General features: G+C 53.8%; 7 protein-coding genes across 7 annotated transcripts; 2 read left to right on the top strand and 5 right to left on the bottom strand.

Annotated features, from left to right (window-relative positions):
* Positions 1-245: 245 nt before the first annotated feature.
* MRS44_005123 (uncharacterized protein) lies at positions 246-1683 on the top strand (the record flags this gene model as incomplete). The annotated part of the gene is made up of 4 exons (XM_065622457.1): positions 246-288; positions 588-922; positions 1011-1365; positions 1418-1683. The coding sequence occupies 4 exons, from the start codon at positions 246-248 to the stop codon at positions 1681-1683; spliced, it is 999 nt and encodes a 332-aa protein (XP_065478529.1).
* Positions 1684-2098: 415 nt separating this feature from the next.
* MRS44_005122 (uncharacterized protein) lies at positions 2099-2640 on the bottom strand (the record flags this gene model as incomplete). The annotated part of the gene is made up of 2 exons (XM_046275479.2): positions 2099-2523; positions 2580-2640. 2 exons carry the CDS (start codon positions 2638-2640, stop codon positions 2099-2101), a joined length of 486 nt encoding a protein of 161 aa, XP_046135715.1.
* Positions 2641-2885: 245 nt separating this feature from the next.
* MRS44_005121 (uncharacterized protein) lies at positions 2886-4088 on the top strand (the record flags this gene model as incomplete). Its single annotated transcript, XM_046275480.2, has 2 exons — positions 2886-3707; positions 3759-4088. 2 exons carry the CDS (start codon positions 2886-2888, stop codon positions 4086-4088), a joined length of 1152 nt encoding a protein of 383 aa, XP_046135716.1.
* A 325-nt stretch (positions 4089-4413) lies between these two features.
* MRS44_005120 (uncharacterized protein) lies at positions 4414-7452 on the bottom strand (the record flags this gene model as incomplete). Its single annotated transcript, XM_046275481.2, has 1 exon — positions 4414-7452. The coding sequence occupies one exon, from the start codon at positions 7450-7452 to the stop codon at positions 4414-4416; it is 3039 nt and encodes a 1012-aa protein (XP_046135717.1).
* A 528-nt stretch (positions 7453-7980) lies between these two features.
* On the bottom strand, positions 7981-9462 carry MRS44_005119 (uncharacterized protein; the record flags this gene model as incomplete). The annotated part of the gene is made up of 1 exon (XM_046268623.2): positions 7981-9462. One exon carries the CDS (start codon positions 9460-9462, stop codon positions 7981-7983), a length of 1482 nt encoding a protein of 493 aa, XP_046135718.1.
* A 593-nt stretch (positions 9463-10055) lies between these two features.
* On the bottom strand, positions 10056-10421 carry MRS44_005118 (uncharacterized protein; the record flags this gene model as incomplete). The annotated part of the gene is made up of 1 exon (XM_046273592.1): positions 10056-10421. One exon carries the CDS (start codon positions 10419-10421, stop codon positions 10056-10058), a length of 366 nt encoding a protein of 121 aa, XP_046135719.1.
* Positions 10422-10847: 426 nt separating this feature from the next.
* On the bottom strand, positions 10848-12778 carry MRS44_005117 (uncharacterized protein; the record flags this gene model as incomplete). The annotated part of the gene is made up of 7 exons (XM_046272589.2): positions 10848-11106; positions 11160-11883; positions 11940-12113; positions 12172-12196; positions 12255-12347; positions 12400-12495; positions 12548-12778. 7 exons carry the CDS (start codon positions 12776-12778, stop codon positions 10848-10850), a joined length of 1602 nt encoding a protein of 533 aa, XP_046135720.1.
* Between the last annotated feature and the right edge of the window lie 45 nt (positions 12779-12823).

Genomic DNA, 12823 nt, shown 5'->3' with positions numbered 1-12823 from the left:
CCTCTTGCAGCTCATCTTTCATCATCGACTCCTTGAATCTCAAGCCTCGTGGCGCCCTTGCCGAAGGTTTCTTCAAACACAGAATTACGCCTCTTTCGTGATCGTCTTTCGCCCTCGCCGGAGCTGCACTAAAATATTAACTTGAACTACCGCTTCCCCCACCTTCCACCGATCCAATGTAAACCAAACCCCTCCAAAAAATCCAGAATTTTTTATTCTTTCAGAGAGAACAATAACAGCTCACAATGCCTTCAGCCGAGATGCCGATCGCTGCCGACGATACCAGAGGTTAGTTTTTGGGCTCTTTGCGCTTGTTGTTCCCCTCCTTGCTTGGTGGTTGGGTTCGTCGGAGGAGCCATGATGACTCGACAAACTTCTTCGCGGGACGCGGTCGAACGGACATGCTTCTTCAAGAGAAATTTGTACGAGGATATTATGGCTTGATGGACTGATCTGAAACTATGCTTTCAATGCGCCGCTCTTATTATGCTGTGCCGCTCGCATAGGCTCCTCTGTCTTCTCCCCATGACTTTGCGCAACACCGTCTTGTCCAACACAGAACCCATTCGCTAACTTCAAACCCCCAGTCCTCGGACAGGATCCTTTGATCCCTCCTGCTCTCCTCACCTCCGAGATCCCTCTCACCGAGGCCGCTACCAACACAGTCGTCAAGGGCCGTAACGATGCCGCCGACATCATCCTCGGCGCCAGCGACAGACTTCTCGTCGTCGTAGGCCCCTGCTCCATCCACGACCCTGCCGCCGCCCACGAGTACGCCGCCCGGCTCAAGGAGCTCTCGGACAAGCTCTCGGACGACCTCTGCATCGTTATGCGTGCCTACCTCGAGAAGCCCCGGACGACCGTTGGCTGGAAGGGTCTGATCAACGACCCTGATATCGACAACTCTTCAAGATCAACAAGGGTCTCCGAGTTTCGCGACAGCTCTTTGTCGACCTCACCAGCCGAGGAATGCCAATTGCTTCCGAAATGCTCGATACCATCTCCCCCAGTTCCTTGCCGACTGTATCTCGGTCGGTGCCATCGGTGCCCGAACCACCGAGTCCCAGCTTCACCGTGAGCTGGCCTCTGGTCTGTCTTTCCCCGTCGGCTTCAAGAACGGTACAGACGGTGGCCTCGGCGTTGCTATTGACGCCATTGGCGCTGCCGCTGCTCAGCATCACTTCATGGGTGTCACTAAGCAGGGTCTGGCTGCCATCACCCGCACCAAGGGTAACGAGCACTGCTTCGTTATCCTGCGAGGCGGTACCAAGGGACCTAACTTTGACAAGGAGAACGTCCAGGCTGCCAAGAAGACCCTGCAGGACAAGAAGCAGAAGTTGGCCATCATGGTTGACTGCTCCCACGGTATGTGCCCCTAATGTAGTGTTCGACTCTTAATGCTAACTTTGACAACTAGGCAACTCTCAGAAGAACCACAAGAACCAGCCCAAGGTTGCCAAGGTCGTTGGCGATCAGCTCCGCGAGGGTGAGAAGGCCATTGTTGGTGTCATGATCGAGTCCAACATTGGCGAGGGTAACCAAAAGGTCCCCGCTGAGGGCCCTGCCGCCCTTGAGCGCGGTGTCAGCATCACTGATGCCTGCATCAACTGGGAGGATACCGTCACTGTCCTCGAGGATCTCGCTGATGCTGTCCGCACTCGCCGCTCGGTCAACAGCGCCTAAGTGTCTGGCGTAACAATGTAGTGTTTAGGAAAAAGGGGATCGGTGTTATCGTTTCGAAAGTTTCAAGCTAGAAAAAGGGATCTAGTCGAGTTGTGAATGCCGGGCTTTGGGAGTTATTGACTTGGACTCACGTGGATACGTCGAGAGGTGGAAAACAAAAGAGTCGGCGCATCTAGGTTTGCATTCAAAAATTGTCACGATGGATGCTTTTGGATATATGCATGCTTTGCATGGATACGAAACACAGCGTCCAGGAAAGCGCCTGTGTAGTCTGTATTGAAAGTTGACACACTTGGAGCCAAAATGATAGTCATGATACCCTCCCAGATCAACTCCAAACTCCGTTCTATACCAGTATCCCGTGTTAAGCCATATCGCAGTCAGAGCCAGCCACCGCATATACAACTCTGTGACCTCATCGAAAATTCCCTGGCATCGGGGCGTAGCTCCGCCTTCCTAGCCCAGGGCCCTCGCGCCACGAAACAACCTTCTTGAATGCAGCCCAGCCCAGCAAGCCGACTGTGCCAATGATGAACCCCCACACAATGATCTTGTCCTTGTTGCTGTCACGCTGGAAGCACAGCGTCGTGACGTCCTCCTCTGTAGCGCCCTTGCAAAAGCTGATGCCTTGCTTGAGACAGAACGCCTTTGTGCATTCGGAACACGACTTGGACTTGGAGCGCGGCTCCAGCTCAGAGCGGATCTCGTTTGCGGGGGTAAAGTCGCCGTAGTCGAGGACTGCAGAGCGGCGCAGCTGGGATGGGGATCCTTCACCCTTGGGACCGAGGGGGATGATGGTGCTGTTCTTGAAGCATGTGCATTTGCAAAAGGTCGGCGCGGCTGCGACTCGTCGTTAGACACTCATTATTGGGGACGCGCGTCAGGGGTGAACGTACATGCTGCCGCTAGCGATATGAAGGCTCCTAGTAGGAGTATGATGAATGATATGCGAGCCATTTTGGAAGAGTTTCAAGTGTCAGATCGAGGTTCCCTTGATAGATCCTCATGTAGTGGAAGGTCGCACGTCACTCACTTGAGGCTATCGACAAGCCCGCGGCAAAGTGGGTCACTTGTCAGCCTCGTCTCATCTCATTGGCTAATGCAATCACACCGGAAAAAGTTCCCTTTGGACCTTGTACCACCATCTTTTCGACCTCATCCTCGAAAGGAACCCTTCAAGAGTCCACTCCCTAACCCTCACAATGCCTCGAATACCGCGGGTGCGGGGTCTATCGTCCCTGCAATCGGCCGTAGCGCCATCGTCATCCGTCAATCGCATCCCTTTCGCCGCCCGCGCCGCCGCCCTCTCGACGTCGTCCCCCGCCCGCATCGGCAAGAACACGGAATGGGTCCGTGGTAAGCTCTGGAAGGGTGAGGCCCCCGGGCCTGAGGATCCCTACACACAGCGCCCCGAGCCCTTGGACGAGTCGAACCTGCCGGAGGAGGCTTTGGAGTACCAGCCGCGGCGTGACCGGACCCCTCTAGCCATCAAGGAATCTCGTCTTGCCCTACCACCTAAACGCACAGAGGCCGCGACAGAGGAAGAGATTCAGTCTGTCGACCCGTCCTACACACCGGCTACTACTATCGATGGTCTGGAGGAGATTGAGCCGCTCAAGACGTGGTGGGAACAGCCTGGACACTGGAGCGAGGAGAGCGATTTCCGCGGCTTCGGCAGCGCCGACAAGGTGCAGGACAAGGCCGTGCTGGAGGTGTACCTGCGCCAGGCCCTCGTTGAGGCCCTCTCGCTGCAGGAGGCGGGTCTGCTCGAGGGATTGGTGGCCAAGAAGTGGCGTCCTAGCGACAGGAGCGAGCTCGATCAGACACTGGCCGTGGATCTCCAGGTCCAGGATGGAAAGGCTACGCTCAAGGGCGATGTTTCGGCTGTCACTGGACGGTTGACGAGTGAGGCTGAGCAGCCTGAGGAGGTGGCCAAGATCTCAGTCGAGGAGGCTCAGGAGATTGTCAAGGCGTGGGATGCTTCATGGAAGACTGTCACCCTCAACGACCACCTCAAGTTTGCCGTACGATATCCCCCACTTACACCCACTGCCACATGCTAACAACCATCACAGATCCGCAAGCGTCTCTACCAACTCACCGGCCGCCTCATCTCTGACGTCAAGCTCGGCGCCGCCCGCACTCCCCACCATTTCCTCGCCCTGACCATCAACAACACCAAGCGCGGCAAGAAGCTGGCCGAGATCCTCGAAGCCCGGACCGACCTCCCCTCGCTGCCTAACGTCAAGGTGCACAGCAAGAGGATCGGCCCTATTGACCGAGAGATCGCCGTCGGCCGATGGAAGGTCATTGAGGAGGAGTTGCGGAAGCGTGACCTGCCCGTTACTGGTACAGGTGGGCTGGGCAAGAATATGGAGCGTGACTGGCTCACTGGCAAGGCTTGAAGAGATGAGATATGAACAGAAAAATATATGGGGACGAGGTTGTACGACCGTGTATACTTGTACATGTATAACAGACACATTAAGAAATGCCTTGTTTGACCAACAGTCCCACTTGGGAGTATGTAACGAAGCTTGTTGAGACCTCTTGTAAGGCGTTAGTATCTCCTACCCTTGTATGGATATACTACATAATCAACAGGGTCAATCGAGAGCTAACAGCACAAACAACACGTTACTATGTTGACGGTTTGATTGTGACTACCTATTTCTAGTGGTGTCGTATGTTTAGCATCTTGCCCTTTCTATAGGTTCATGTGCTTCTAGTTTACAGGTACTTGTTCTCGCGGAGCCACTCCTTGACATCCTCTCTATCCCGCGCAAGCCAGTTTTGCTTGGCCTTGATGGCGTCCAGGCTCTGCGCCAGCTCAAGATCGAAACCCTTGGTGCCCTTCTCCTCAAAGAAGCTCTTCACATCAGCAGTCTGCTTCTCCTGAGTAAAGGAGCTTGTGGAGATGGATACGAGATCGCCCAGGAGCGACATGCCAGGCGGCAGACGCTTAGTGATGACCTCCCAGTTCTCCTTGACCCACGCCCAGAGTGCGATGACACCCTCCTTGTGTGCGCGGAGGGCGCTGAGAGGCATGTACAGGTCCTGGGTCTTGACCTGATCGCTGAGTGTATACTCTAGTGTACGCTTGATTAGAGCAGAGTCCTGGGCGAAGCCGAGGGACCGAAGTGCTGTGTTTCGCTCGCTGCTCTGCTTGGCTGTCTCATACTCCTTGACCACGGCATTGTATTCAGCCTCACCACCGTAAGACAGCACAACTGCAAAGACGCTGGGCCGCAGGTTAGGCTGCAGAGCATCCCGGTCTCCCTTGATGAACTTGTCAAACAGCTCAAAGGCTGCCTTCTTGGTGGGCTCGTCTTCCACCATGGCGGCCTTTCCAAACATGAGACCCTTCAAGCGCTGGGTCATGTGGTCGTCGGCATCGGTGATGTCCCAACCAACCTCGTTGGCCTTCTTGCTGACCAGATCTCTCTGGAAAGCCTTGAGGGCCTTGGTGACCTCTTCATCCTCAAAGATCCAGGCGTCTCGGAGGGAGCCGATGCGGAGTGTAATCTCATCCCAGACAATAAACTCATTCTCAGAGTCAAAGCCTTGGAGGAGAGCCAACAAACCGGATGTCTTTTGGTAGCCAGCGGCAGCAAGGGCACCAGCATCGGCAATCATGCCGGCTCTGTCCTCAACACCCAAAAGGCCTGCCTTGGCGTTCTGGCCAAGCTTCTGAAGCCGACTAGTGGTGTAAGAAGTGCGGTAGATACCGGAATGAGCCGAGTTGACCTTGTAAAAGTCAAAGTCGGGCACCTTGAAGTCGGCCTCTCTCGTGTTGAGTGCAAGATCTTCTTGGAGGCCTTCCTTGGTCAGGAGGTTGAGGAACACTGGGTACAGAACCTCATCCTCCTCTGGCTTGACGTCGGCCGTTCTAAGGAAACGATTCTGCTTGACATGGATGGTGCCATTGGACTCGTCTTCGGTGACCGCAACGACGGGGAAGCCAACCTTCTTGGTCCAGATATCGGCCACACGCTCGACATCCTTGCCGCTGGCTTCGCTGAGGGCAGCCCAGAGATCAGTAGTCTCTGTGTTTCCGTAGGCGTGCTTGTTCAGATAGCGTCGGACACCCTCAAGGAAGACATCCTCGCCGAGGTACTTGGAAATCATGCGCAGAACGCATGAACCCTTCTCGTATGAGATGGCATCGAAGATTTGGTTGATCTCGTCTGCGCGCTTGACAGGCACCTCGATGGGATGCGAGCTGCGCAGCGAGTCAAGACCAAGGGCAGAGCGCAGGTCCTCAATAACATAGCCTTCCCAGATCCTCCACTCGGGGTAGAAGGCATTGGAAGAGTACCATGACATCCATGTTGCGAAACCCTCCTTTAGCCACAGACCATCCCAGAAGTCCATGGTAACCAGGTTGCCGAACCACTGATGGGCCAGCTCATGCTGCACAACTTCGGCCACACGCTTCTTGGTTGTGGCGCTGCTGGTCTTTTCGTCCAAAAGAAGATCGACAACTCTGTAAGTGATGAGGCCCCAGTTCTCCATGGCACCGGCGGCGAAATCAGGAACGGCCACCATGTCCATCTTGGGGAGGGGATATTCGCTGCCAAACTGCTTCTCGTAAAACTCGAGTGTCCGCGCAGCAAGCTCAGCAGAGAAGACAGCATGATCGACATTCTGGTCAGGCGTGCACCAAACTCGGATCGGGACTCGGAAGTTGTTGGTCTCGTAGTACTTGAGGTCGCCAATGACGAAAGCCAGGAGGTAGGTAGACATGATGGGGGTCTTGTTGTAGGTGATGGCCTTGCGCTTCTTGCCCGTAATCGCAGAATCGACCTCTTTCTCGGAAGCAACATCCATGTTACCCAAGCAAACCAAGTCGTGGTCAGCGATCAGGGTGACGGTGAATGTAGCCTTGAGAGCCGGCTCATCAAGACAAGGGAATGCACGGCGCGCATCGGTGGCCTCCATCTGAGTTGTGGCAATGTACTTGGTATTTCCCTGCTCATCCTTGTATGACGAGCGATAGAAGCCTGCCATATCATCGTTGAGAGTACCGGTGAAGCGTTGAGTCAATCTCGCCTTCTGTCCTGCAGGAATCGTCTGGTCGAAGGTTATGGTCGTGGTCTGGGTATCCTTGTTGTAGTCGAGGGTGGGTGAGGACGTGACAGTGGCGCCGTTGGCTTCGACGATGGTCTCATGAATGTCGAGCTCTACAGTGTTGAGAGCAATAGAGGTAGAGTCTTCAACGACGTCGAAATCGATAACAACGGTACCCTCATACTTGAAGGTCTCGAAGTTGGGCTCGAGGGTCAGATCGTAATGCAGCGGCTTGACGTTCTTGGGGAGGACCTCGCGACCACGACGAATGTCGAGGCTAGCGCTGGCGACATCAGACCCGTTGCGATACATGGCTCGGCGGTAAGAGCAGTGACGCTGCTGCTGGCGAGGGAGAGAACAGAAGGGTACAGGTGGGGTGAGGCCAAGGGAGGCGCAAGTAGATCGAGAAAGAACAGTACGGGGAGCGGAAGCTGAAGTCAAGCTCGAGAAAAAGGAACGAGATTGTTCTCGAGTATGGTGAGCAATAGGTGTTTTGGAGAGAAGGGAAGAATAAGCTGAGGCTGATGGGTGAGATGAAGCTCCAGAGCTGATGCGGGGGAGGGGTCGTTGCAGGTGGAAGTGACGGATCATCGGCGGGTCGGCGTTGCTGGGTCCGATGGAAGGCGTGACTGAGCCGCGAGCCAATTGTGGCCGGCGCAGAGTCGCCCGGAGGCTTGAATATATGGACGGTGTCTTCATGGTTCAGTCATTGGCGATGCGTGGACCAAGGGTCATGGTGATCCGCCTCGCAATGGCACTGACGACGTGTGTTGCCGTCTTGGTCTTGTTCCTGGGAGCACAAACAGGGTCCAGCATTTTTTTGCCGCGTTGGAAGAGCAAGGCGAGGATGGTGTGGAACATATCAGCCAATCAGCGCGTATCAACACGGGTGAGGCTCCCGATGCCGATTATTGCCATGATGAATATCGCATTTTTGCCTTGGGCAAGGCTATAACTGAGGCAAGACTAGGTTTTTTGTGTACAATGGGCGAAGAGCACAAGACTTACCTGGTTACACGGGTTAAGAAAGAAACGAGACGCCAGAATGGCAAAGGAGGCCTAACTGCTCTTAAGACTTATAGACACCGTCCTGGCGCCAAGGCGGGAGCATATCAAGAGCAAACAGGGATCGCTTTCGCTTCTTGGCAACTGTGGCAAGCATTAACGGAAAGATGCACAGAAAGATGTAAAGCTGGAGCCTTGCTTGTATTATTGTCATCTTTCTTTCTATTCGTCAACCGTTTCTGCCTCATCATTCTCACCATCTCCCGCTAACTTGTGTCGAAGCCGCCCTAATAGCGTGCGTACCGCCTCGTCCTCCGTATCCTCCAAAATAGCTTCAACGAACTCTAGCGTGACATTTCGACGCGTGGAATTGTCCACGAGAAACTCGAGGACCCAGGTCCCTATCTTTGGAGTTGCCATCTGACAGCATATCCCCAAGGCTGACTCCTCATCATCAACCGAGTCAATGCGCGCACCGTTCTCCAACAAGAGACGCACCGAGTCCTTGTAAGGTTCAAAAAATGCTTCGCTAGGGCCGTTCATTCTTGGAACCCATGGGGTTAAGGCGGCGACTTTGCGGAAGAGCATACGGAGCAGACCCTCGGTCTTGGAACCATCCGTATATGTAACGGCGTTCCTGATGCTGGCTCCGGCATCGAGGAGAATCCTGATACATTCGACGTCTTTCCCACCCACTAGTGCCCAGCAGAGGGGCGTGTGATGTTCATCTCCAGTAATCGTGACTCTGTTCACGTCGGCCCCTTTCGCAATGAGCAGGGCCACCAGCTTTCGTCGGTCCTCCCTCAACTCGTTGGTCACGGACTCTGGCTCTGATGGGTCGATAAATCTATCATTAAAACACCAGCCCAGTGTACACATTCTCTGATTGTGGCCGTCGAAGTAGGGATCAGCACCACGCTCGAGTAATGCGATTGTAGGCTTGTACTTGGCCCTGACGACTAGCTGCGAGAAAGGTGTAATGCCTTGTCCTATGACGTTCATTGGCACGCCATGATCGACCAGCCTGTGGACGATCTGGTAGGCGGCGCTGGGGTTTTGGACATTGGAGACGTAATGAAGGGCATTTTGTTCGTGGAGATCTTGGTAATGCGGATCGAAGCTGGGTTGCTGGACGAGGAGGTCGATTATATCCAGCCGCTCATTCTGAATGGCGCATCGCAGGCCTGGTACCTTGTTGGCCGAGAAGTAGGCACCTTTCTGGAGGAAAAGCCGCAGCATGGCCTCATCGCTATGGCAGATTGCAAAATGCAGAGGATACCAGAAGAGACCCGACTTATAAGTGCCCAACTCGTCGCACTCGCACAGATTGACTGATGGTTCATGCAAACTTGCGCCATTGTCAAGAAGCCACTGCACAATCTCATGGAAGCCGTTCGCGGTCGCGATATGCAATGGTGTTGAAGACATTCCAGAAAGAACATATCTCTCCGTTATCGCGCAAGAGCCGTTGATGTCGGCCCCTTGACTAATAGCGTACTTCAGCGTGTTGAGCGAGCCATACTCTACGGCCCACCTCACACATTCCTGGGAGGGCGAGTCGTTGGCAATGCTATGCTGGTAAAGACGAGGATTGAAGATGGCATAAAGCTTGCGATTGACTTGAGCGAAGGAAGCAAGCTGTTGACCGTCGCAATGTTTCGCGACCTCTTCAAGAAGTTCTGTTGGCAGAGAAGCGAAAGACATGTCGCAAGGACGTAGTGTCGAGGACGTGGAGGAATTATAGGTGATTGGAGTTGTTGAATTGCGAGAAACAAAAACAGGAATCGGTAAATAGTAAATGAATTGATGGCTGAGTCCGCTGACACACCGCCCTGCAGGTATCCCATCCACAGTTCCAATGTTTCACACAGCCTCGATTCTGGACCAACAACAATGCTGTATTCATCTTCGCCTTGCCCGAATTATAACCAACAAGCTGCGCTGTGGCTTGACGGCAAGGCTCTCACGGGGATACAGTTTGTCACTGTCACGGGCGTCCAGAGTCGGGGATGGGGGCGTTGTAGTGTAGAGCCGACGGTTAAGATTGAGTTGTCTGAGTGTGTGAGATTCAAGGTGTCTCTTGACAAGATCAGCGGTGGAAATGTGTCAGATGACATGGCGATTTTCGCATTTCAAGCGTTGCGCGAGGATATGTCGTTGCATGGACGTTGAAGAAGCGGCTTGAATGGCGAGAACCCTAGTCTTCTCAACCCTGCTCATTACACCCACGCGACTGAAACAGCAATGATGCAGATGCTGTGCCCTTTCCCCCATTCCAAAACACAAAACTCTCGCATTTAGAGACCAAGAAGAACAAGACCGAGCGAGACGGCAGCTGGAGCCATCTGGACGTAGTAAATGCGAGGGTTGGCCGTCGCGCCCCCAAAAGCGCCAGCAGTGACGACGCAGCCAAGGAAGAAGGTCGAGAGTTGAGTCGCAAACTCCTGGTTCGGGTGGAGGAGCGACCAGAAGAGCCCAGCAGAGAGGAAACCGTTGTAGAGGCCCTGGCTGGCGGCGAGGCTCTTTGTCTGCTCGGCGAACTCCTTTGTGAGTCCGAATGTCTTGCGTCCGCGGGGACCTGTCCAGAGGAACATCTCGAGGACGAGGATGTAGCTGTGTAGGCCGCCGATAAGGCCGGTGGCGACGTTTCCGATGATGCCCATTTTGAGAGAGATGGTTGGATTATCCGGGGAAGATTATAAATGTCTTGAAAGGTGAATTGTTGTGAGTGTGCGGTGAGAGACAGGTTGGTTTGAAGCCTGAGACATAGGTTCACGATAGAATACTGGGATAAGCGGATGAATAATTATGCGAAGGGGTAATACGAGAGATACTAGACCATTTTTTGAGACTCGGGCATGGGCATGTGAAAAAACGAGACAAGTCAACCTTGCTTCCTTCGGAGTCGCCGAGGTTGGGCATTCGACCGACCATGAGTGGCGGCCGCCGGATTTGGCTGTGATTCGAGGGTCTTGGCAAGATGGGCTATAGGGACTAGGAACCGTGTAAGTTAATTGCGCGTCTCCAGCAGAGAGAATGAGTGGCTGCCCAGCCCAGCAGTTATATACATAGTATCTTGCACATCTACTCTAATACGCAAATCGAAAGTCGAGTCGCTTGTTTCCATCAACCTCTCTGGCTTCCTTGTCCGTCTGGTACTCAATCTTTTGCTCAGGTGTCATCTGATCCCACTCTGCCTCCTTCTTCTTGTTCAGGCGGATGAGGTGCTGGCGCTGCACGAGGAAGACTACAACCGAGAGCGACAGGATCGAGATGCACACCTTGTTGCCGTTCTTGTAGTAGGGCGAGTCCCAGGACCGGTAGATCTGGCTGCCAATAACGCTTCCACTGTTTGTTTGTTAGGACCTGTCTTGGTTCAAGCGACTGGGGAGGTGGCTTACATTTGCACGATAACGTTGTAGGTCGCTGCGGCTACTGCTCTCTTCTTGACGTCGAATGAGTTTTCCGAGATCCAGGAGCTGACCAGAGGGTGGAAGTAGGGGTAGCCCGAGATCAGGGTAATGATGGTGAAACGTCCCCATTCGCGGCCTTCGTCTGGGAGCGTGAGCAGCGCAGTGAAGAGAGGAAGCGACCAAATCTCGCCAAAGAGGCAGTGGAAGGATCGCTCGTTGAAATACTCTGAACTGTACGCCAACGCCAGCATGGTGATGATCTGGAGGGCTGCCGACGGTGCAGTGAGCAGGTTGCTGGCCAACGTGCTAAAGTTGCCGACACGCTTGAGCGTCAAAGTCAGATAAGCCGTAACCGGAGTCGCGGGGATATAAGCGACAAGACCGATAAAGTACAGTCCCCAGAGCGAAGGATCAGTCCACGCCGCCTTGATATCTGCAAAGGTGGCCGGCTCAGTCAGCGCGGTAAGGCCCTTTGCAGGGTCGTCGCGGAGGATACGGTTGATCATGATGACCTCTTCGCGCTCTGTATACCAGGAGTTGCGCCAGATGAGCGTCTTTGTGCCTGTAGGGCTGGTGGGGAGGTATGCCATTGAGGCGAGGCCGATGACAACGGTGAGCAGACCCTCGAGGAGGAGAAGCCAGAACCAGCCGGGGCGACCGCCGACACCTCGCATTTCGAGGAAACCGGCAGCTAACAGGGCAGAGATGACTCCTGTTGAGACATGTGAGTACTGGTTGATGCTTGTGTGGAAGGGGAATTGTACTTACTTGCAATGTTGAGGGTGCTCCAGAATGCAGCAAGTCGAATCGACAGCTCTTTCGAGGTGTAGAAATATGTTGCCATGAGAATGACACCGGGGATAAAACCGCCCTCAAAGAGACCGATGAATGCTCGGGAGATGTAAAAGCCAGTTCTACCTGTCATGAAGGCTTGAAAGGTTGCTATGTGGTGGTTAGTAACGAAACGATTGGAGTTGGGTGAGGGAGAGTGAAGACATACAGACAAACCCCCAGCATACCATCAGCTACAATTTTCAGTTAGTTTTCTGAGTTTTGATATCCAAGAGAACGAGGTGGACATACTGTTGGGAGGACGCGCTTGAAGCCAAATCTCTTGGTGAGGAACTGTACTGGGAACTCGGCGGAGAGGAAGCATAGTAGCTGAATGGTTGTGCCCTGAAAGAAATCAGTAAGAAAGTCCAATGATAATGTTTATATAAATACTCACATTGTTATAATCATCTGTTGTCAAACCGAGATCGGTCAAGAGGTCATCTGCAAGAGCATTGCTGAGATTTCCACGATCAAGTTGAAGACCAAAGAACTGTAACCCGTGTAAGTGTCCATTCCGGACGAGTACCAAAGACAAGACTCACCATCAAACACAGCCAAGTGAGAAGACGCAGATCCGTCTTTCGCACAGCCCTCTTCTCTTCTTCTGGGGTCCATGTGGCTGACGGGTCCCATCGGTGACCACCCTCGTAGGTATCATGCGGAGGGAGAGCCGAGTGAAGCTCTTGTCTGCCGACGCCGACCTGGGTTTTGGCGATATCCACCGAGGAGCGCTCCGCTACTGCAGGGCTTGCTTCGATATCTGCAGTGCCCATGTTGGATGCGGGTGTAATCGGTAATCAATTGGCAACTGGCAATGA

The sequence above is a fragment of the Fusarium solani genome, assembly GCF_023522795.1.
Source record: "Fusarium solani strain SB1 chromosome Unknown bctg00000002, whole genome shotgun sequence".
NCBI classification, from domain to species: Eukaryota; Fungi; Ascomycota; class Sordariomycetes; order Hypocreales; family Nectriaceae; genus Fusarium; species Fusarium solani.
Note: the sequence above shows the minus strand (reverse complement) of the source record. Positions and strands in the feature narration are given on the sequence as shown.